This window comes from Leucoraja erinacea, chromosome 9 (assembly GCF_028641065.1).
Source record: "Leucoraja erinacea ecotype New England chromosome 9, Leri_hhj_1, whole genome shotgun sequence".
Lineage (NCBI taxonomy): Eukaryota > Metazoa > Chordata > Chondrichthyes > Rajiformes > Rajidae > Leucoraja > Leucoraja erinaceus.
The window spans coordinates 27,267,488-27,291,169 of record NC_073385.1 but is presented as its reverse complement, the minus strand read 5'-3'; the positions used below and the strand labels follow the sequence as shown (position 1 = coordinate 27,291,169).

General features: G+C 49.4%; 1 protein-coding gene across 2 annotated transcripts in view; it reads left to right on the top strand.

The window, feature by feature from the left end:
- The window catches only part of LOC129700153 (glycogen phosphorylase, liver form-like), a 130,368-nt gene that overhangs the window by 24,519 nt on the left and 82,167 nt on the right, over positions 1 to 23,682 (top strand). The window contains exons 3-8 of one of the 2 annotated variants that reach the window (XM_055640390.1): positions 4,241 to 4,319; positions 10,672 to 10,775; positions 12,005 to 12,136; positions 12,461 to 12,622; positions 14,111 to 14,222; positions 21,165 to 21,247. In XM_055640390.1, the coding sequence (XP_055496365.1) occupies positions 4,241 to 4,319; positions 10,672 to 10,775; positions 12,005 to 12,136; positions 12,461 to 12,622; positions 14,111 to 14,222; positions 21,165 to 21,247 (672 nt within the window). The remainder of the gene's footprint in view (positions 1 to 4,240; positions 4,320 to 10,671; positions 10,776 to 12,004; positions 12,137 to 12,460; positions 12,623 to 14,110; positions 14,223 to 21,164; positions 21,248 to 23,682) is intronic. The other variant, XM_055640391.1, reaches the window with a different exon arrangement.

Sequence of the window (23,682 nt, the reverse complement as noted above, 5' to 3'; positions counted from 1 at the left end):
TGTCAGAACAACAGCCTAGCTCTAAACGTCAGCAAGACGAAGTACAGGTGCACAACCTTTTATCCGAAAGCCTTGGGACCAGACACTTTTCGTAATTCGGAATTTTTCGGCTTTCGGATTGGAAGATTTTTAGTGTAGATTTTAACGGCTGGCTCAGTGGTAGAGTGCTCGGCTTGTATCCTCAATGTCGCGAATTTGCGCCTCGATCCCGGCAGTTACTCGATCGCGAGTTTGAGTCTTCAATGTAGTTTTTCTTGCAGAATAGGAGAGAATAGGGAGGGTTAGGCTGGGATCATTCTCTGCGAGATAATCTTGGTGCGGGAGACAAGTATAGGAGAGGTGTACTGACTGTGTGGGCAGAACTTTGGAAGTGATTGCCCACCATTCTCAAAAGCCGCTGTGTCTCCCTGTCCCTCCAACTCCAGAGGAATCCGCTCCCCGATGGGCCGCTACGGCGACAAGTGGCGGTTCGCCCGCAGCCCGAGCTGCGCCACCCCAAGAACAAGACGTACCTTGCACACCATCAGCTTCTGCCCCTACGGGGAGCGTGTTCCTCTGGAATTGGAGCGGGGCTGGGCTGTAGTTGCTGATCTGGGATCTCCGTGCTTGCAGTGGGCCTGGGGGTCGGTGTTGCTCGAGCTGTGGGTGAACTAGCAGGAGAGTGGGGTTGCTTCTTGCAGTCTTCGGCCACCTCCCTGCAGAGGGTGTACCGCCCTTGCAGGTGAGCAGGAGAGTGGGGTTGTTTGCAGTTGCAGAGGGAGGGGGCAAGGGCGGTACAGTTCCCAGTCTCAGCTCCTGTCCAGGGGGGTGGCTGGAGACGTCAGGACCAACAGGGACCCACTCCCCGATGGGCCGCTACAGCGACAATTGGCAGTTCGCCCACAGCCCGAGCTGCGCCCCCTCATCCGCAACCCGGGTTCCTCTGGAGTTGGAACGGGGCTGGGCTAGAGTTGCTGCTGGCTGTGAGTCTCCGGGATCTCCGTGCTTGCAGTCGGTGTCCCGTTGGTCCTGACGTCTCCGGCCACCCCCCTGGACAGGAGCTGAGACTGTGAACTGTACCGCCCTTGCCCCCTCCCTCTGCAACTGCAAACAACCCCACTCTCCTGCTCACCTGCAAGGGCGGTACAGTTCCCAGTCTCAGCTCCTGTACAGGGGGGTGGCCGGAGACGTCACAGCCCGAGCTGCGCCCCCTCATCTGCAACCCCAAGAACAAGACGTACCTTGCACACCATCAGCTTCTGTCCCTACGGGAGCGTGTTCCTCTGGAGTTGGAACGGGGCTGGGCTGCTGCTGGCTGTGGGTCTCTGGGATCTCCGTGCTTGCAGTGGGCTTGGGGGTCGGTGTCCCGTTGGTCCTGACATCTCCGGTGACTGGTACTGACCTGCTGGCTGGCATCGCCGACGTGAAGACAGTGCAAAGCCCCCGCGCCGGTGCAATGGGCAGGGAACTGGAGAGGGGAGGGAAGAGGTCATACACATGGCCGGGAAGCAGAGGGGTGTAGGTGGGGTGAAACTGAAGGGAGCGACAATCTGCTACTGCCTGCCCGTTAAAACGTTCCCACGCAAGACTCACGATACACTGTGTATCGTGTGTCTACCGTGGGAACTTTTTAACTCAGCGGGCATGGCAGCAGCAGATTGTCAATTATTATCCCTCCCGCGCAATATACCCTCACCTCTTTTATGAATGGGGATTTAGTTCCCCTTTCTTTGAGGACCGACCGGAGGTTCCGCTGTCACCTCTGCGGGCCGCCCTCGGTGAACGTCTTCAAGGACCTTTCTTCAAGAACTGAAAAAATGTCCGCTATTCGGAGCTTTTCGTTATTTGGATCTTCGGATAAAAGGTTGTGCACCTGTAATTGTTTGTGTAACCTGAGGAAGTGAGGGGGTGTACACGACCCTGTCCTCATCAACAGATTTGTTGTAGAGCTGCTGTCAGACTCACAAACCATCATTTCTTTCACACCCATTTCCTGGAGATGCTGACACCTACTCCACAGGGCCGGATTTTGATGAAGAGAGGCCCTAAGCTATTTCACGTGTGAGGTCCCCCCCCCCCCCACCCCCCCCCCCCCCCCCCCCACCCCCCCCCCCCCCCCCCCCCCCCCTCCCAATCCCCCCCCCCCCATGACTGGAGGACCATGACTACTCGACAGTGGCAGTGTGCACTTTTAAATCCTACTGTATGTTGTCATTAAACAGTTGGTTTTAAAATACATATTGGATTCACCACGGAGCGAGCGATGCGTTACCTGGATTGCCGTTTGAAGCTCTGGAGTGTTGGGCCTGCTGCTTCAACATCATGGAGCTGTGGTTTGCGGAGCTCCCAGCCTCGGGCCGCGCTGATTTTAATATCACGGAGCCCTGGGAACCCTTTGCCGAGGGCCGCCAGCGTGAATCTCCACCCCGCGCAGCCTGTGGCCTCCGGGAGCCGCGGTCTCCGGTAGGAAGTGGCCGACTCAGAAATCCAAGCCACTGAATGTTCTCCCGTTCCGACGTCAGATGGTGACCCCCAAATTTTATTGTTCCAAGTTGGCGGTCCTGCTTGGGGAGGGGGGGGGGGTTTGTGGGAGACGGGAAAGGGGATCATCAATGGGGGGCGAGGACACCTTCCCATGGAAGAATGGTGTGAGGCAGAGGTGACGGAAGAAGAGCTCCAAATCGCCGTGGGCGCGGTACTCATTGAGGTGGGGATGGAGGGGGACAAAGCTGAGACCTCTGCTAAGGACAGACCATTCGGTATCAGAGACGGGGAGGGCAGGGGGGATGGTGATCACACGGCAGGGATGGGGGCTGGGGCCGGAGGAAGGCAGGTGAGTGGACTAAGGCCGAGGCGATGTCTGGTGGTGGGTGGTAGGGGGGTATGAAGACTGTAGTGAGGGTGGGGAAGAGCTGGGGTCACATGGTTTGAGGGGAATGTGGAAGACCCAGTGGAACAGCCACTGAGGTTACAAGGGTTGGGGACTAGCACTAGGACCCAGCGCAGTCAAACCCAGGGGAGTGTGAGCCAGCACCGTGGAAGCTTCAGGTCCGGTTCTGAGTCCAGGCTGTGCAGGTAAGGCGACGTCTGCGGGCTGCTGGAGGGCGGTGCAGTGGCCAGGGTCAGCAGGCAAAAAGTAGGAGGTCCCGGTGGGCGGATGGTCAGTGGCAAAGATTATAGAACAGAGCAAGATGCGCCACTCTGCGAAAAAAACGTAGTATGACATGGGTATGACATGACGCCATTTTATTGAGCGGCAATTTACAATAATATTAATAAATTTTACAATAATATTAACTAAATATGTGAAGTTATAGATGCTATATAAAACATTGTTCCCTACAACACTGATTACACCAAAGATGATAGAGCGGATCAATCTTTGGAACGGATTACATCAAAGATACTACAGGAGCATTGCCCGCTGCCTCGGGAGCGCCGACCGTGGGCAGACGCTTGAGGCTCTCCCGCCGGCCGCCTTCATCTGGTATCGGGGGGACTGAGAATCAGTCCTGGATCATCTCAGGAGTGAAGGAAATGTCGTCTTCCCCAAAGATACTAGAGGAACCTCTAGTATCTTTGCTTTTCCCCGCGCCCTGATGTAAGAGCAGATTGTATAACTGTGGAGTCCGTCCCCGCTCCCAAAGATGTCGATTTGGCATAAACAAATGGCGGCCGTGACGTTCCGTACTACACGTCAGTGCATTGGATTTCGGAGGAGTGGTCTATTTTCCTCTGCTTTATAATCTGGTCAGTGGGGCCGCGAGGTTCGACGGGTCCGGTGAGGCAGCAAGGTGAATAGGCCCCCCTAGATCTCGAGGCCCTAAGCTTAAATTTGGCTAGCTTATACGTAAATCCGGCCCTGCTACAACACACATTCTCTCCCTCATTTGATTATTCCATAATAATACATCAGTGTTTTTTAACACTGTTTCAAATCGAACTACAATCTGCATCTTTTGTTGCTTTGAGTTAGTGGTTTTATTCATTTTTGTACCACTTGTTACCATGTATACTCTTTACTCTGTGAGCTTCATGCGAACAAGAAAAAAATATTGCACCCTGATGTATAGGATAATAACCTAACCTGAATCTGCATAAATAACACATAATAAAATTTGCCTATATAAAATTGTGCTTTGGGTCTTAGCATTACTGCCCTGATCTAAATCATTTGAAGTTTGTGTGATATGAAAATTCATGTACAGAATTGGCTTTTTGAATCTACATCTGGTGCTGCTGCATTTTTTGTTTGTTTTAGATTGGTTTGGACATTGAGGAACTGGAGGAAATGGAAGAAGATGCTGGTCTCGGCAATGGAGGCTTAGGAAGGCTTGCAGGTAATTTTATTCTTCCATTCTTCTGCTTTTTATGCTTTCCCAACAGAAAAAAATTGTAACCATATTTTTTATATATGAAATACTTGTATTCTATAAAGATTTTAATGGAGAATTTTATTCTTGCTCCACAATAAGATGGTTCTTAATGTTTGCAGCCATTTCACAAATTTATGTTGTCACGTCCTGCCATTTTCATCCATTCTCCGTCCAAACTCGAATGGATTCTTCTGCCCTCGCACCTCGCCTTATAAATTTACTTTTTTCCATATTTGAAGTTTGAAATTCTATACATCTAGGATACATTTGTGGCGCGTGGGTCTCAAAATGAGGCAAGTAGTCCAAAGTTTGAGAAGCACTTTTATTTTATTCCTCCCGGTTCAAGGGAAGACGAAACCAGTAAAAGATGGCACCCAAACCCTGCCTTTTAAACCCTCCGACTGAGGGCCGCCTCCGGACTGCACCACTCCTGTGCCGAGGGGTTCGGCAGTATAATGGCACGACCCTTAGGAGCCGCCACAGGACCCCCCCCCCCCCCCCCAGAACCAGAGGCACAAAACGCACCGGCGGGCGCACGACCCGGCCGGCCCGCGTGCGGAAGTCAGCAGATCCCGGGGCTTGCGGGGGCGTAGGTGGAGGGACAGGTCGAGGGACCGGCGGGAGGACAGGTGGAGTGACAGGTGGAGGGAGTCGTGAGGGGGGGCGCCCTCGGGGCCGAGGTTGGGCAACCAGCACCGGCTGGTCAATGTCCAGGTGCGCCGGCTTTAAACGGTCAATCGACACGGCCTCCGGCCGGCCCCCCATGTCCAGGACAAAAGTCGACTGCCCGTGTTCCAGCACCCGGAACGGGCCCTCGTACGGCCTCTGGAGTGGCGTCCGGTGGGCATCACGGCGCAGGAAGACGTATGGGCAGTCCGTGAGGGCCATTGGCACGTGTGGGCGAAATGTCCCATGGCGGGACGTCGGGACGGGTGCGAGCCTGCCAACTCGCTCGCGAAGGCGTTGAAGGGTGGAGGAGGGCGTTTCCTGCTGCTCCGGCGCCGACGGCACGAACTCCCCGGGCACTGTGAGTGGCGACCCGTACACCAGCTCCGCCGATGATGAGGCCAAGTCCTCTTTGGGAGCGGTCCGGATGCCCAGCATGACCCACGGCAACTCGTCCATCCAGTCCGGGCCGGAGAGTCGTGCCTTCAATGCCGCCTTCAGCTGCCGGTGGAACCTCTCCACCAGACCGTTAGCTTGCGGGTGGTAAGCCGTGGTGTGGTGCAGCTGCACCCCCAGCAAGCGAGCCATGGCTGACCACAGCTCGGAGGTGAACTGTGGCCCCCGGTCGGAGGAGATGTGCGCCGGCACCCCGAAGCGAGCAATCCAGTGCGCGGACAACGCACGAGCACACGTAGCCGTTGAGGTGTCAGCCAACGGAATGGCCTCCGGCCACCGCGTGAAGCGGTCCACCATGGTCAAAAGGTGGGTGATGCCCCGGGACGGTGGAAGGGGCCCCACAATGTCCACGTGGAGATGGTCGAACCGCCGGTGAGGTAGACCAAACTCCTGGAGAGGTGCGCGGACATGGCGCTGGATTTTTGCCGTCTGGCACGGGATGCAGGTGCGAGCCCAATGGGCAACCTGCTTGCGCAGACCGTGCCACATGAAACGAGCTGCCACCAGTGCCGTTGTCGCCCGGATTGATGGGTGAGCCAGTCCGTGGATCACCTCGAACACTCTCCGGCGCCAGGTGGCAGGGACGATGGGGCGCGGCTGACCGGACGACACATCGCACAGGATTGTCACACCCCCAGGACCGAGAGGGACATCCTCAAGGCGGAGGCCGGAGATGGCAGTCCGGTAGGCGGGCACCTCGTCGTCCGTGAGCTGTGCCGCCGCCAGAGCAGAATAGTTCATTCCGGGCGCCACCTCGAACACGGCGTTTATAGCAGGGCGGGACAATGCGTCGGCCACCCGGTTCTCTTTCCCCTTGACGTAGCGGATGGCTGTGGTGTATTCGGAGATGTAAGCCAATTGCCGCTGCTGACGTGCGGACCAGGGGTCGGAAACCTTCTGCAGGGCGAAAGTGAGCGGCTTATGGTCGGTGTAGGCGGTGAACGGGCGGCCCTCCAGGAAGTAACGAAAATGGCACACAGCCAGGTACAGAGCCAGGAGTTCACGATCGAACGCGCTGTACTTGGTCTGCGCGCGGTTGAGGTGCCGACTGAAGAAGGCCAGAGGCCGCCAAACTCCGCCCGTCAGCTGCTCCAGCACAGCACCAACCGCCGACTCCGAGGCGTCCACAGTGAGAGCAGTCGGGGCATCTTCCCGCGGGTGCACCAGCAGCACGGCCCGAGCAAGGGCCTCCCGCGCCGTCGAAAGCTGCCTCCGCCTCGTGGGTCCACTCAACGCTCTTCTGCTGCCCACCCGCCAGAAGTTGATACAGGGGCCGCATGATGTGGGCCGCGGATGGCACGAAACGATGGTAGAATGCCACCATGCCGACAAATTCCTGCAGGCCACGCAGCGTGCGTGGGCGGGGATACCGACGGATGGCGTCAACCCTGTCAGGCAGGGGAACCGCGCCTTGCGCAGTCACGCGGTGGCCGAGAAAGTCAATTTCGTTGACCCCAAAACGGCACTTGTCCAGGTTGATGGCCAAACCATGCTCGCTGAGCCGCTGACAGAGCTGTCGAAGGTGAGCGCAGTGTTCCTGCTGCGAGCGGCTGGCCAACAGGATGTCGTCCAGGTACACGAACACGAATTCGAGGTCACGACAAACCTCGTCCATGAGGCGCTGAAAGGCCTGTGCAGCGTTTTTGAGGCCGAACGGCATCCGAGTAAACTCGTAAAGCCCGAATGGCGTGATGATAGCCGTCTTGGGTATGTCATCCGGGTGAACCGGGATCTGATTATAACCCCGTACCAGATCCACTTTTGAAAAAAATGTGGCCCCAGCCAAATGGGCCGTGAAGTCCTGGATGTGGGGTACGGGGTATCGATCCACTGTTGTTGCAGCGTTCAGCCGTCGGTAATCCCCACAAGGTCGCCAGCCCCTGCTTGACTTGGGGACCATGTGGAGTGGGGACGCCCAAGGGCTGCTCGAAGGGCGGACGATCCCCAAGGCCTCCATCGTGCGGAATTCCCGCCGTGCCAGACGCAGTTTATCTGGTGGCAGTCGTCGTGCTCGTGCATGGAGTGGTGGGCCGATAGTCGGGATATAATGCACCACTCCGTGGCTGGGGGTTGCTGAATGAAACTGCGGAGTGAGAATGTCCGGGAACGCAGCCAAGATTCGTGCGAATCGGGAGTCCACGGACGCCAGTGGCCGTCCCACCGGTTGATCCAAGCGCAACGTGATCGGCTCCATTGTAGTGGCGTTGACCAAACGCTGACGCCCGACGTCCACCATGAGGGAATGTGTCCGGAGAAAATCGGCCCAGAGCAATGGTTGGGAGACGTCGGCAATGGTGAAGTTCCATGAGAAATGGCAGGAGCCGAGCACGATGGGAACCATGCGCAGTCCATATGTGCGGATGGGGCTGCCGTTCGCCGCGGTGAGGACGGGCCCCCTCTTACCGGAACAATTGTCGGTCCGCGAAGGGGGCAGGACGCTGAGCTCCGCTCCTGTATCCACGAGGAAGCGGGTCCCGGAGCGCCGATCCCAAGCGAAAAGGCGGTGAATTTGGCCGGCCGCCGCGGGGACTATTGGCAGCCGGCCCAGGCGTTTCCCGGGAACGTGCATGGCTGGCGGCATTGTCGTGCTGCAGCACCCCAGCGCTGATGGAAATAGCACCAGCTCCTTGTGTTTGTGCTATTTTGAGCTTGCCTGCCCCTGCTGGTGGTGCCTGCAGCTTGCTGGCGCTGGACTGCAGGTGCAGTACCCCTCACTGCCGCTGGGGGTAATCGTGCGGGCCGTCGGGCTGGAGCTGTCACTCCTTCCACAGCTCCCCCGCCCCACCGGAGGAAATCGGGAGCTGCTGGGGTGACGTCATCGGCGTGCCTGCCGACGGCCAGCGCGTTGACGTCATCAGGGCGCGTCGACCTCAGCGCGACCCCGTCTCTGCTGACGCCCAGCGCGCTGACGTCATCAGGGCGCGCCATCCACAAGGCGTCGGCGCGCCTGCCGAGGGCCCGAAGGTCGGCAAACGAGACCTCGGTGAGCTGCAACCGAATGTAGTCCGGCAGCAGATGCAGGTAAGTGTACTCGAACAACAGGCACGGCGTGTGCCCGTCTAATAACGCCACCATTTCCTTTAGGAGGGTAGATGGCCGCCGGTCGCCCAGGCCCCCCATATGCAGGATCCTACCTGCCCGCTCCATCTATTTATTCAATTGGCATTGCAACTGTTCTGTCCACGGCCTCAACGAGACCCGGGTGTCTTTGTACACCAGTCTCTGAAAGTAAACATGCAGGTACTGCAGACAGTGAAGAAAGCTAATGGCATGTTGTGCTTCATAACTAGAGGATTTGAGTATAGGAGTAAGAGTCATTCTGCAGTTGTACAGGGCCCTGGTGAGACCACATCTGGAGTATTGTGTGCAGTTTTGGTCTCCTAATGTAAATCCCCGGAATGGCGGGACTGTCAAATGAGGAAAGATTAGAAAGACTGGGTTTGTATTCACTGGAATTTAGAAGTATGAGAGGAGATCTTATAGAAACGTTTAAAATTATAAAAGGACTGGACAAGCTAGATGCAGGAAAAATGTTCCCAATGTTGGGGTTGTCCAGAACCAAGGGCCACTGTCTTAAGAATAAAGGGGAGGCCATTTAAAACTGAGATGAGAAAAAAACGTTTTCACCCAGTTGTGAATTTGTGGAATTCTCTGCCACAGAAGGCAGTAGAGGCCAATTCACTGGATTAATTTAAAAGCGTGTTAGCTAGAGCTCTAGGGGCTAGTGGAATCAAGGGATATTGGGTGAAGGCAGACACTGGTTACTGATTGTGGATGATCAGCCATGATCACAGTGAATGGTGGCGCTGGCTCGAAGTGCCAAATGGCCTCCTCCTGCACCTATTTTCTATGTTTTTATGTTTCTAATAAAGTATCAGAGAGTTATGAACACAGCCCAGTCCATCTAACAAACTTGTCGTACCCCCCGCGTCCTTCACTTCATGCTACCTCATGAAAACAGCCAACATTTTCAAAGACCCCAATCATTCTCTCTTCACCCTTCCCCTTAGGGGAAGATGCCAGGTCTTGAAAGTACATATCACCAGATTCAGCTGCTACTCCACTGCTATTAAACTCTTGAACAGAAATAACTGGTGTCTTTTTTTCAAAATTCCAAAATTGAAAAAAATAGCATTTAATTTCTTTGGTGTTTCATTTGGTTGATACGATACGATGGCACTTTATTGCCAGACCGGGGTCTGAAATTTGTTTTTGCATACAGCCATACAATAAAATAAAGAAACACAACGCACAATAGAGTCCAATATAAAACATCCCCACACAGCAGAATCAAAATGTTTCCCACTGTGAGGGAAGGCACCAAAGTCAGTCATCTTCCTGATGTTCACCCGTGGTCGAGGCCTCCGGAGCCCTCTGCAGTCGCTGCTACGGGCAGCCCGCCGCTCAGGCCCGCTCGCCGGTATGATGGAACTCCGACTTTGGAACGGGAGGCCAACCTCAGCGGCTTGGAACTCCAAAACGGCCGCTTCCCACTGGAATCCACAGCTCCCGACGTCCCCGGGCCGCGCCGGGCAGAGATTCACCCTGGACGCCCTCGGCAAAGGGCCCCAGGGACTCCACGGTGTTGTTCAGCACCACCTGCGCTGGGAGCTCCGCGAAACCACAGCCCCGCGATGTTGGAGCAGCGGGCCCAACGCTCCGGAGCTCCAAACGGCGATCCAGGTAGGTATCGCCCGCTCCGTGGTGAATCCAGCGACGACGCGCCGCCGCTGCTGAAGCTCTGGTCCGGTCTCCGGTAGGAAAGGCCGCTCTGATCCAGCTGGTAGGCCGCGAAGAGGGGGGGCGAGGACGCGACCCGGAGAAATAGTCGCATCCTCGCCAGGAAGCAGTTTTCCCCTACCCTACCCCCCTCCCCCACATAAAAAACTAAAGAAGTCTCCCAAACAAACTATTTAGACACACTAAAATAACAAAAAAAATTGAAAAAATGGACAGGCTGCAGGCAGAGGCTGCTAGCAGTGCAGCGCCCCCCCAGTGGAATATCCCACCAATCTGAATTATGGAATATACAGTGTTGTTTCTTATCTGGGATCATTGTTTTGAAATATATACAGTATTTTCATTAGTAGAATTGGTGTTAGTATATCAATAAGTTAAATAAAAATATTTTATTGTATTTGCTACAATTTTGTTTACATTCTTAAATTTTGTTTCTCCTGTACTTTTCCAACAGCCTGTTTCCTTGATTCCATGGCGACATTGGGCCTGGCTGCATATGGGTATGGCATAAGATATGAATATGGAATTTTTAATCAGAAGATCAAAGATGGGTGGCAGGCATGGAATTAATTAATTGCCTTAATTTTTCTGTTTTTGTTTCAATTCTGTATTACTTCCTGACTGCAATTTTTAGTATTTTTATTAATATTGCAGATTAAACATTTTGTGATCACAGACTGGAAATATTCAGCCATCTTCCCTTCAGCAGAACTCCATATCCAGAAAGTTATATGTGCAGTCAGGCCTGTTGTCTCCTTGGGGTCAAGGATGCTCGGAGGATTACAGGACAATCTGTGAGGAGCTAACCCAGAGGCTATGGTCCATATTGGTACCAATGACATAGGTAGAAAAGATGATTAAATCCTACCAAAAGACTTTAGGATGTCAGATAATAGGTAAAAAAAAACAGGCCTCCAGGGTTGTGATCTCAGATTACTACCCATGCCACCTCCGTGTAAGGCAAGAAGTATAAGAGTAATACGTTTGAATATGTGGCTGAGGAGTTGGTGCAGGATAAAGGGCTTCAGATATATGGATCATTGGGCTCTCTTCCAAGGCAGATGGGCCTGAATGAGAGGGAATGGCTGCGCCTGAATTGGAGGGAAATCCACATTGGGGAGGTTTGCTGGTGCTACTCGGGAAGGCCTAAACTAGAGTGGTGGAAATGCAAGAAATAATGGGAAGGTAGAAATTATGACCAGAAAGTCTCAAAGGGCAGGGTGAGAGAGGTTAATGAATATGGCGAAACTGATGGGCTGAAGTGTGTTTTTTTCAATGCAAGGGATATCACGGGTAAATGGGATTAACTTAGTATCAGTATTTGGAACCATGTGCTTGGTTGTTAGAGGCACAGGACTGGCAGTTTCATCATTTCAGATGTGATAAAGAAGGAGGTAACGGAGGTGGAGAAGTTGCATTACAAATCAGAGAGAATGTCACTCGGAGAGGACATACTGGAGAGTTTATCCACTGAAGCAACATGGATAGAGCTCAAAAATAAGAAAGGTTCAATTGAAGAGGTGACAAGGGTGATTGATAAGATATGGCAGTTGATGTTGTTGACAGATTTTAGTAAGGCATGTGAGATAGTCCCCAATGATAGTCTGATTGAGAAGATTAAGATGCCTGGGCTTCGCACTGACTTAATGTTTGGATTCAGAACTGACCTATCCACAGAATATAGCGGGTAGTAGAGGAAGGGTATTTAAAAGCAAGTCTTGGTGCAGAATGTGATTACTTAAGTAAGGAAAAACAAATAAATGAGGGCTTTGTACTTCATGATGTAGGTGGAGGAACCTGATGCCTGGCTGCGACATGGCAACCCTTGGGAGAAAGCTCGGCCTGAGTTCGTAATACCTATTTGCTTCTATGGTCATGTACATCATTCCAAAAATGGAGCCAAATGGGTGAATACCGAGGTAGAATTTGTTTTTCTTTATGTTGGTCATGTTTGGTATTTTTGCAATGTGTTTTGAATCTGAAAAAAAACATATAATCTAATTATAGTGTAGGTATTTGTATTGACCTATATTCCTGTTGTCTTTTATAAGTTGGGGTATTTGTTGGTTACAAACTTTAACGAGGCATTATTATTGTAATTTACCGTACTTCTAATAAAAATATTTAAAAAAATAAAATAAAAACTTTTAACGACGCAATAATCAAAAAGCAAGAGACTGCAGATGCTGAAGTAATCTGAAAATCTGAAGTAATAGCCAAAACATTTAATAAAAACTCCACAGGACAAGGCGGCAAGACGGCACAGAGGTGGAGTTGCTCCTTTACAGCGCCAGAGACCTGGGTTCGATCCCGACTACGGGTGCTGTCAGTACAGAGTTTGTACCTTCTCCCTGTGGATTTTCTCTGAGATTTTCAGTTTCCTCCCACATCCCAAAGATGTGCAGGTTTGTAGGTTAATTGTCTTGGTATTAATGTAAAATTGTCCCTAGTGTGTGTACGATAGTGTTAAGGTGCGGCGATCGCTGGTCGATGTGGACTGGGTGGGCCGAAAGGCCCGTTTCCACGCTGTATTTCTAAACTAAACTAAACTAGACAAGACAGGAGAAAACATTTCAGATTTAGGAAAAGTTAAGAAATGTGGAAGTATTGATTGTTTACAGCTTGTGAAACTACAGATTTCAAAGTGTTTTATTTCTTCCACATAACTGTTTTCTAAACTACCTAAATCTAGCTCACTTTTCTAATTTCCTGACCTGTAGCAGGGAAAGCCAAATTTAGTTTAGTTTAGAGGTACAGCATAGAACGGGCACTTCAGCCCACCGTGTCCATGTCAACCATCGATTGCCCCTTCACACCCTGCATGCTCACTTCATACTAGGGACAATTTACATAGAAACATAGAAATTAGGTGCAGGAGTAGGCCATTCGGCCCTTCGAGCCTGCACCGCCATTCAATATGATCATGGCTGATCATCCAACTCAAAATCCTGTACCTGCCTTCTCTCCATACCCTCTGATCCCCTTAGCCACAAGGGCCACATCTAACTCCTTCTTAAATATAGCCAATGAACTGGCCTCGACTACCCTCTGTGGCAGAGAGTTCCAGAGATTGGCCACTCTCTGTGTGAAAAAAGTTCTTCTTATCTCAGTTTTAAAGGATTTCCCCCTTATCCTTAAGCTGTGACCCCTTGTCCTGGACTTCCCAAAAATCGGGAACAATCTTCCTGCATCTAGCCTGTCCAACCCCTTAAGAATTTTGTAAGTTTCTATAAGATCCCCTCTCAATCTCCTAAATTCTAGAGAGTATAAACCAAGTCTGTCCAGTCTTTCTTCATAAGACAGTCCTGACATCCCAGGAATCAGTCTGGTGAACCTTCTCTGCACTCCCTCTATGGCAATAATGTCCTTCCTCAGATTTGGAGACCAAAACTGTACGCAATACTCCAGGTGTGGTCTCACCAAGACCCTGTACAACTGCAGCAGAACCTCCCTGCTCCTATACTCAAATCCTTTTAGAGGCCAATAAGTCCACAAACACATGTTTTTAGGATGTGGAAGGAAACCGAAGCACCGGAAGGAAACCCACCCTGGTCATAGGGAGATCGTGCAGATTTCACACAGACAGCAACCGAGGTCGTGATCAAACCTGGAACTCTGCTATGAGGCAGAAGCTCTACCAACGGCAGCATTGTGCTGCCTTCAGTTGAGGTGCAACAATTAAGGAAAAGTGCGTTGGAGAATTAAGTGGAATAACATCCATTGGTCTGGAAAATCTGCTGGTGCAACATATTAAAAGTTCAAAGCATGCTTGATTAACAGACTTTATGTAATTCATATATATATATATATATATTTTTTTTTTCAATAAGGGAATAACACTCTCGATCTTACATCAAAAATATGTTTTTTTGTTTTGCTGAGAAAATCTATAGCAAGTTCTTGCCTTGCCATATGATACACCAATTCCAGGATATCTGAACAATACTGTGAATACTATGAGGCTGTGGTCTGCCAAAGCTCCAAATGACTTCCATTTGCATCACTGTAAGTTATTTATTGCAACAGACATTTATTCCACAAGTCAAACTCTGTAAAATACCACTAAACATAAATGGTTAATAGATACATGGGTTGTATTTGTATTAGGAACCTGGAGCAGCAGCTCGATGACCTCTGTCTGGTCAGGCAGAGTGAGGAGGTCATAGAGATGAGTTATAGAGAGGTGGTCACTCCAAGACCACGAGAGGCAGACAAGTGGGTCACGGTTAGGAGGGACAAGGGGGCAGAGGCAGGGACTAGAGAGTACCCCTGTGGCTGTACACCTTGACAATAAGTACTCCTGTTGAGTACTGTTGGTGGGGACAGCCTACCTGGGGGTAGCGACAGCGGCCGGCCCTGTTGCTCAGAAAGGTTGGGAAAAGAAGAGGAGGGCAATAGTAATAGGGGACTCTATAGTTAGGGGGTGAGATAGGCGATTCTGTGGATGCAGTCAGGAGACCCGGATGGTAGTTTGCCTCCCTGGTGCCAGTGTCTGAGATGTGTCTGAACGTGTCCAAGATATCCTGAAATGGGAGGGAGAGGAGCCAGAGGTCGTGGTACACATAGGTACCAATGACTTAGGTAGAAAAAGAGAAGAGGACCTGAAAGGAGAATTTAGGGAGTTAGGAAGAGAGTTAAGGAGAATGACTGCAAAAGTAACAATCTCAGGATTACTGCCTGTGCCACGCGACTGAGAGTAGGAATGGAGTGAGGTGGAGGATAAATGTGTGGCTGAGGGCTGGTGCAGAGGGCAGGGATTCAATTTTCTGGATCATTGGGACCTGTTTTGGAGAAGGTGTGACCTGTACAAAAAGGACGGGTTGCACTTGAACCTGAGGTGGGGAGATTTGCAAAGGCTACTGGGAGACTTTAAACTAGAACGGTTGGGGGGAGGGACTCAAATAGAGAAAGCTAGTAGACAGTGTGTGAGGCAGGAGGCAGAGAAGGGAAGCACTCAGACCCAACATGTAGGGGAGAAAGAAGAAAAAGATAATAAACAGAGAATAAGAGGTAGTGGGTTTCTTAAATGTGTATATTTTAATGCTAGGAGCATTGTAAGAAAGGTGGATGAGTTTAGTGCCTGGATTGACACCTGGAAGTATGATGTTGTGACGATTAGTGAAACATGGTTGCAGGATGGCTGTGATTGGAAACTAAATATTCCAGGATATCGTTGCTTCAGGTGTGATAGAATGGGAGGGGCAAGAGGTGGAAGTGTTGAATTGCTTGTCAGGGAAGATATTACAGCAGTGATTTGGCAGGATAGATTAGAGGGCTCGTCTAAGGAGGCTATTTGGGTGGAACTGAGAAATGGAAAAGGTTTAGCAACACTTATAGGGGTATATTATGGACCGCCTAATGGGGAGCGAGAATTGGAAGAGCAAATATGTAAGGAGATAGCAGATATTAGTAGTAAGCACAAGGTAGTGATTGTGGGAGATTTCAATTTTCTATACATAGATTGGGAAACACATTCTGTAAAAGGGCTGGATGGTTTGGAGTTTGTAAAATGTGGGCAGGATAGGTTTTTGCAGCAATACATAGAGGTACCTACTAGAGAAGGGGCACTGCTGGACCTCCTGTTAGGAAATGAGACAGGTCAGGTGACGGAGGTATGTGTTGGGGAGCACTTCGGGTCCAGTGATCACAATACCATTAGTTTCAATATAATTATGGAGAAGGTGGACCAAGGGTTGAGATTTTTGATTTGAGTAAAGCTAACTTTGAGGAGATGCGAAAGGATTTAAAAGGAGTGAATTGGGACATTTTGTTTTATGGGAAGAATGTAATAGAGAAATGGAGGACATTTAAAGGTGAAATTTTACGAGTACAGAATCTTTATGTCTCTGCTCGGTTGAAAGGAAAGAGTAATAATTGGAAAGAGCCATGGTTTTCAAGGGAAATTGGACACTTGGTTCGGAAAAAGAGAGATCTGCAATAATTATAGGCAGCATGGAATAAATGAGGTGCTTGAGGAGTATAAAGAATGTAAAAAGAATCTTAAGAAAGAAATTAGAAAAGCTAAAAGAAGATATGAGGTTGCTTTGGCAAGTAAGGTGAAAGTAAATCCAAAGGGTTTCTACAGCTATATATAAGATTGGTCCATTAGAGAGTCAGAGTGGACAGCTATTGTACTTCCAGTGGCGCTGGTGCCAGCAGCCTCCACCTACAGCCCGGTATCTTTTTGTTTTTTTGTTTATTTAGTTATGTAAAAGTGTGTTTTTTTGTGTTTTTTTGGTGTCTTTATGTGGGGGAAGAGGGCACGGTGCGGGGGATACCGTCCTTCAGCCGCTTCCTGGTGAGGACGCGACTATTATTCGAGTCGTCGTCCCCCCCCCCCCCCCCCCCCCCCCCCCACAGCGGCCTACCTACCTGGATTGGCGCGGCCTTTCCTGCCGGGATCGACCGGAGCTCCAGCAGCGTCGGACAGCGCTGGAACGTCGCGGGGCTGGTGATGCCTTACCGGGGGTCGCCGTTTGGAGCCCGGAGTGCTGGACCTGCTGCACCAACATCACGGAGCTGCGGTTTGCGGAGCTCCCAACGCGGGCGGCGCTGATGGACAGCGCGGGGTCCTGCGACTCTGCCCGGCTCGACCTGTGGATTCGGGAGCTGCGGACTCCGGCAGCGGGAGGCGGCTGATCAGGAGGTCCGGGCCGCTGAGGAGGAGGCTGCTCACCGTCGGGGTTCGGCGTCGGCGTTCCACCAGCCCGGCGTGAGGGCCTGAACATCGGGCCACCCGGGGTGGCGACTGCGGGTGCTTGGAAGGCCCCGTCCACGGATGAACACGGAGGGGAGGCTGGCTGGACTATGGTGCCGTCCTCAACTGGGTGCCATTTATGTTATGTTGTGTCGTGGACTTCTGTATTTGTGCTTTTTTTTTTTAATTTTAATTCAATTTCAATTTTATTTTTAATATGTTTTATTATTTATTTATTATTTATTTTTATAATTTCTTTGTGATTTTTTTTAATGATACTGCCTGTAAGGAAAATTCATTTCGTTGTCTCAATTTGAGACAATGACAATAAATTGAATACAATACAATACAATACAATCTGCAGAGCCAAAAAAGATGGGGGAGAAATTGAGCAATTTCTTTTCTTCGGTACACAAAAAAGCTGGAGAAACTCAGCGGGTGCAGCAGCATCTATGGAGCGAAGGAAATAGCCAACGTTTCGGGCCGAAACCCTTCAGGATTTCTGATGAAGGGTTTCGGCCCGAAACGTTGCCTATTTCCTTCGCTCCATAGATGCTGCTGCACCCGCTGCGGTTCTCCAGCTTTTTTGTGTTCCTTCGATTTTCCAGCATCTGCAGTTCCTTCTTGAGAACTTCTTTTCTTCGGTATTCACCAAGGAGAAGGATATTGAATTATGTGAGGTAAGGGAAACAAGTAGGGTAGCTATTGAAACTATGAGTATCAAAGAAGAGGAAGTACTGACACTTTTGAAAAATAAAGAAGTGGATAAGTCTCCAGGTCCGGACAGGATATTCTCTAGGACATTGAGGGAAGTTAGTGTAGAAATAGCAGGGGCTATGACTGAAATATTTCAAATGTCATTAGAAACGGGAATGGTGCTGGAGGATTGGCGTACTGCGCATGTTGTTCCATTGTTTAAAAATAGTTCTAAGAGTAAACTTAGCTATTATAGACCTGTTAGTTTGATGTCAGTGGTGGGCAAATTACTGGAAAGGATACTTAGAGATAATATATATAATCATCTGGATAAACAGGGTCTGATTAGGCACAATCAACACGGATTTGTGCCTGGAAGGTCATGTTTGACTAATCTTCTTGAATTTTTTGAAGAGGTTACTAGGGAAATTGATGAGGGTAAAGCGGTGGATGTTGCCTATATGGACTTCAGTAAGGCCTTTGACAAAGTTCCACATGGAAGGTTGGTTAAGAAGGTTCAATTGTTGGGTATTACTAGTGGAGTAGCAAGATGGATTCAACATTGGCTGAATGGGAGATACCAGAGAGTAATGGTGGATAACTGTTTGTCAGGTTCGAGGCCGGTGACCAGTGGGGTGCCTCAGGGGTCTGTGTTGGGTCCACTATTGTTTGTCATATACATCAATGATCTGGATGATGGTGTGGTAAATTGGATTAGTAAGTATGCAGATGATACTAAGATAGGTGGTGCTGTGGATAATGAAGTAGATTTTCAAAGTCTACAGAGAGATTTAGGCCATTTGGAAGAATGGGCTGAAAGATGGCAGATGGAGTTTAATGCTGATAAGTGTGAGGTGCTACATCTTGGCAGGACAAATCAAAATAGGACGTACATGGTAAATGGTAGCCAATTGAGGAATGCAGTTGAACAGAGGGATCTGGGAATAACTGTGCATAGTTCCCTGAAGGTAGAATCTCATGTAGATAGGGTGGTAAAGAAAGCTTTTGGTGTGCTGGCCTTAATAAATCAGAACATTGAGTATAGAAGTTGGGATGCAATATTAAAATTGTACAAGGCATTGGTGAGGCTAATTCTGGAATATGTTGTACAATTTTGGTCGCCAAATTAAAGGAAAGATGTCAACAAAATAGAGAGAGTACAGAGGAGATTTACTTTAATGTAGCCTGGGTTTCAGCACCTGAGTTACAGAGAAAGGTTGAACAAGATAGGTCTTTATTCTTTGGAGCGCAGAAGGTTAAGGGGGGACTTGATAGACGTCTTTAAAATGATGAGAGGGATAGACAGAGTTGACGTGGATAAACCTTTTCCATTGAGAATAGGGAAGATTCAAACAAGAGGACATGATTTGAGAATTAAGGGACAGAAGTTTAGGGGTAACATGAGGGGGACCTTCTTTGCTCAGAGAGTGGTAGCTGTGTGGAATGAGCTTCCAGTGGAAGTGGTGGAGGCAGGTTCGATTTTATGATTTAAAAATAAATTGGATAGGTAAATGGACGGGAAAGGAATGGACGGTTACGGTCTGAGTGCAGGTAGATGGGACTAGGTAAGAGTAAGTGTTCGGCACAAACTAGAAGGGCCGAGATGGCCGGTTTCCGTGCTGTAATTGTTATATGGTTATATTTGGTTGTGCTGATGACCAGTGTTACAGACAATGAGACAAATGATCTATTTCCGTCCTTGAACCTTACATAAATTTTTAAAAAATCGGAGTCATTTATTTGTGTTATAAACCTGACAAAATGTTAGGCTTGTAAATACCACATTTTAACTCTGGAATGTGTTATGTACAATTAATTACACAAATATATGTTTTCAAATATATAATTTGGGGGACATCAGGTAAATTATATTTATTATTATCACATAATTTATTCTCATGAGTATGCTGATTCACAGCTCTGCATTACAAAGCCTTTAGTTATTTTGATTAATTCAGATTATGTAATACATTTTTTTGATCAATGTTTATTATGGGAAATAGAAGCTTAAGGTGTAAGATAAATTGTATTGGTGGCGAGAGGATAGGCTGGCTAACTGGAATCAGAGGGTGGGATAAATGAATCTAGTTGGTTGGTAAGATGTAACAAATAGTATGCCATTAGATGAAGAACATGGGTATGGTTGTTAAATTTGCCGATTCCACAACAATTGGAAGGATATGAAAGCAGTTAAGAAGGCTACGTAGAAATATAGATAAATGAATAGGCAAAATCTGACAAATAAAGTCCAGTAAGATGCATTTTATCTGTAATCTGACTATTTTAAAATCCCACTGGTTGTACATCTGGCTCACCAGGTGACTTATTTGAAACTCATTGGAGCCCTGGCTCTAGTGCTCTCTTGAAAGTTATATGAGCTATGGTGAATTTCAAGGGAGATGGGTAACTTGTGCTTGGGTGAGTCTCAAAGAAGCACAGGATCCAGGTGAGCTTCGTGGGGCAGCACAGGATCTAGGTGAGATTCAAGGGACCTTTTGAACCAGTGTTCAAGGGAGCTTTGGAACCAGTGCGCAGGTGAGATTCAAGGGAGCGTAAGAACCAGTGTCCAAGTGAGATTCAAGGAGGTATGGGAACCAGTATCCAGATGAGTTTCAAGGGAGCTTTGAAACCAGAGTCCAGTGGAGTTTCAAGGGAGCTTTGGACCCACTGCCCAGGTGAGATTCAAGGGAGCATAGGCACAGAATAGGTGAGTTTCATGAGAGTATTGGAACCTTGTTCCCAGATAGGATTCATAGGAACCTGTGTCAAGTTGAGATTCCAAGGAATATGTGAATTGATGTCCAGGTAATTCTTAAAGGAGCACAGGATCCAAGGGAGTTTTAAGGGAGCTTGGGAACTAGCGCTCGTGTGAGATTGAGGAGAGCATGGGAGCCAGTGTCCAGGTGTGATTCAAGGGAGCATTGGAACTAGAGCCCAAATTAATCTCAAAGTAGTACAGGATCCAGGTGAGTTCCTAGAGAGCTTGGGTGATATTCAAGATGGTGCACAAACTTGGACCGTGTTGATTTTTAAGGGAGTATGGTGAGTTCCTGAAATCACCCGATCCCAAAGTTGATGTAAAGATGACTGGCCTTAACGCCAGGCTGCATTTGAGAGAATGTCATTGAAGAACCCTCGTAAAATTGATGTCAATGAGAAAGGCTGGAGTTATATGTAATGCAAGGGTCGATTTGTCATCTTTTGGTTTTGGGCCCTCAAAGGCCTAATGCTATTCAGAGCTCTTTGCTGAGCTTCAAGTGTCCACAAGTACAGCAAACCATGCCTTCCAAATGTTGTACCCATAAACGAGTGTGTGCATCGACTATGGACTGCGACTCCAGGCAGTTGACACGACTCCGAATAATAAAATCCATTACTTATTCACTCGTACCATAAGTCACATCCATTTGTGTTGAGTGCAAAGCTGCCATTGGTGCATTCATGTTTACAATATTTGTTTTCCATTATTACTAACAACTGCTTTTGCTTTGGTTTTGAATTGGAGTCATTAATGCCATTGTACATATGTTAAACGTTGTTTTCATTCTGACCAGTTAACGTTGGGGACTACATCGAAGCTGTGTTGGACAGAAGTATTGCTGAAAATATTACCAGAGTTCTCTACCCGAATGACAATGTAGGTAGTGAGAGCATTTTCTAGAGGCTTTTATATATTTATACAATGCAAACAACTACTAGTGATTTTTGATTGCAACTTAAAATTAACTACTCCATAGTGTGGACACAGGAAAATTATTTTGAAGTTCAATATAAATTGTTGGTAGACAAAAATGCTAGAGAAACTTAGCGGGTGAGACAGCATCTACGGAGTGAAGGAATAGGTGACGTTTCAGGTCGAGACACTTCTTCAACTGATGTGGGGGGGTGGGGAGGTGGGAAGAAGAAAGGAAGAGGCAAAGACAGTGGGCTGTGGGAGAGCTGGGAAGGGGAGGGGGAGGAGGGAGAAAGCAAGTGTAGATCAGTGCATGTTCCTTTAACATAGTGACCTCACCACTACTAACCACTCCCCATTGTCTCTCGTATAATTGTAGTGTCCCCACCTCCAGCTCGCTCTCTAGCTCCAGTGATGAGCACGGACAGCTATTGCATAGTGTGTATTAGTGCTTATAATAAACTATCAGTAAAAGACTTTGTGTAGCAATCAAGTCATTTTACATGGTGTCACAGCGGTAGACTCGCGTCTCCTGTTTATCGGTTTTCTTTTTATTCTTTGTTTTCTCCCAGTTGCTTCCCTATCCCTCTGTTTTCATCATGTCCAACTCCTGTCGTCGCCCCGACACATTGGTTTTTGACACGGACATTGTCTACCGCTGGACTGTGTTCCAGCGCGACTATGAACATTATATTGCTATCGCTCATCCTGATGCCACTCCTGCTGTGCAGGCTCACCTGGTGCTCAACCTCGCTGGCCCGGAGGCCATGGATCACTATGCTTCATTCGACTTCGGCCCTGGTGAAGACCGTCGGGACCCGGTATGTCTCATGGCTAAATTCACTGTCCTCTGTGATATCCCTACCAATAACATTATTGAGCGCTTTAAATTCTTCCAGAGGCGGCAGATTCCCGGGGAGCATATTGACGCTTTTATTGCCTCTTTGCGTCACATGGCTCGGCGCTGTCGCCTTGAAACGATCACCACGGACGAATTGATCAGGGATGTCCTGGTCAACGGTCTCCTGAACGCTAAGCTGCGTGACGAGCTCCTAATGAAACCTGACTTGACGTTAAGGGATGCTATGCATGCTGCTCGCATGGCCTCTGTTGTTGGCTCCGTGTCTCAACCGGGGTCCCAGGACATTAACTTTACCGGTGCTGCTGGCCGCCAGTGTAACGCTGGTCCGCCACGCCGGAACACCACTGCTACGCCCGCTAAGGTCACCCCTCGCCGTTGCCCAAATTGTAATTTTTCTTCCCACCAATTCAACGTTTGCCCCGCACAGGCTAAGACTTGTAATTCCTGTGGAAAGCTGAACCACTTTTCGGCGGTATGTCGGTCCCGTGGGAAGCCGGTCCCTGCTCCAAGGAGGAATTTAAACAACCTTGCAGACTCTGATAGCGCACTTGGTTCCCAGTACCAGTCGGATGAACTCCCTGATTCTGATACGAGCTCCTCCCATGATGATTCAACGGTGTTTTCGCTTTTAGATGCACCTGCTACGATAACGGATACCTCTGTGCATGTCACTGTGAATGGCCATTCTTTTTCTGCGAAGGTTGACATGGTGCCTTTGCCAATGTTATGTCTGTCAGCCTCTTCAAGCAGATAAGATCTGGTGAGAGAGTTACTCCCGGCGACACCCGCCTTCATGCCTATGGGGGAGGTGTTCTGCTTCCTGTGGGGAAGGCCACGCTTATCTGCACAGTCCTTGAGACCTCTCGGCCCCTCACCTTCCACCTGCTGGATTCTGCTGGGCGCCCGTGCGTGCCAGGACCTTGGTTTGGTTTCTTTCCACCGCGGCATTCACCTGGTGCAGGCCCCCATGGACCCCCTGGGCGAATACCCCGACCGTTTTGATGACATTTTGAGGAAATTGCCCTGTGACTATAAAATCGTTGTATCGACCGGCCCAAAGGGCCGCATGGAGTCTACTCGATATTGACCATGGGCATCCTCGACCCGTCGCTGCTAAAAAGGATAAGAGCGTGTCCGATCTGCATTAACCCGAAAGGACCTGAACCTTGCCATCAAGCGCCCGCACTACCCCATGCGGACGGTGATTCGCTGCGCAGGTCCCACTGTCTTCCGGTCTTAGACGCCTCTCTTTTGCAATGAAGGGCCGCATTCGGAGGTCCATTTACTCTGCGTTTGGGTGATATGGTGGAACAGCTGGGCGTTCCTCAAGGACATCCTGGTGAGCGGACTCCCACCAGCAAAGCTCAACCCAAAGGGTCTTCCGGGTAACACACTTATGGTTTTTCGGCTGCTGACTAAAAAGGATCACCGAGAGCGAGATCCGTACCCGGCCTGATCTGCATTAACCCTGGGGAAGGACCTGAACCTTGCCATCAAGAAGGCCTGCACTACCCGCATGCGGGATGGTGGAGGAAGT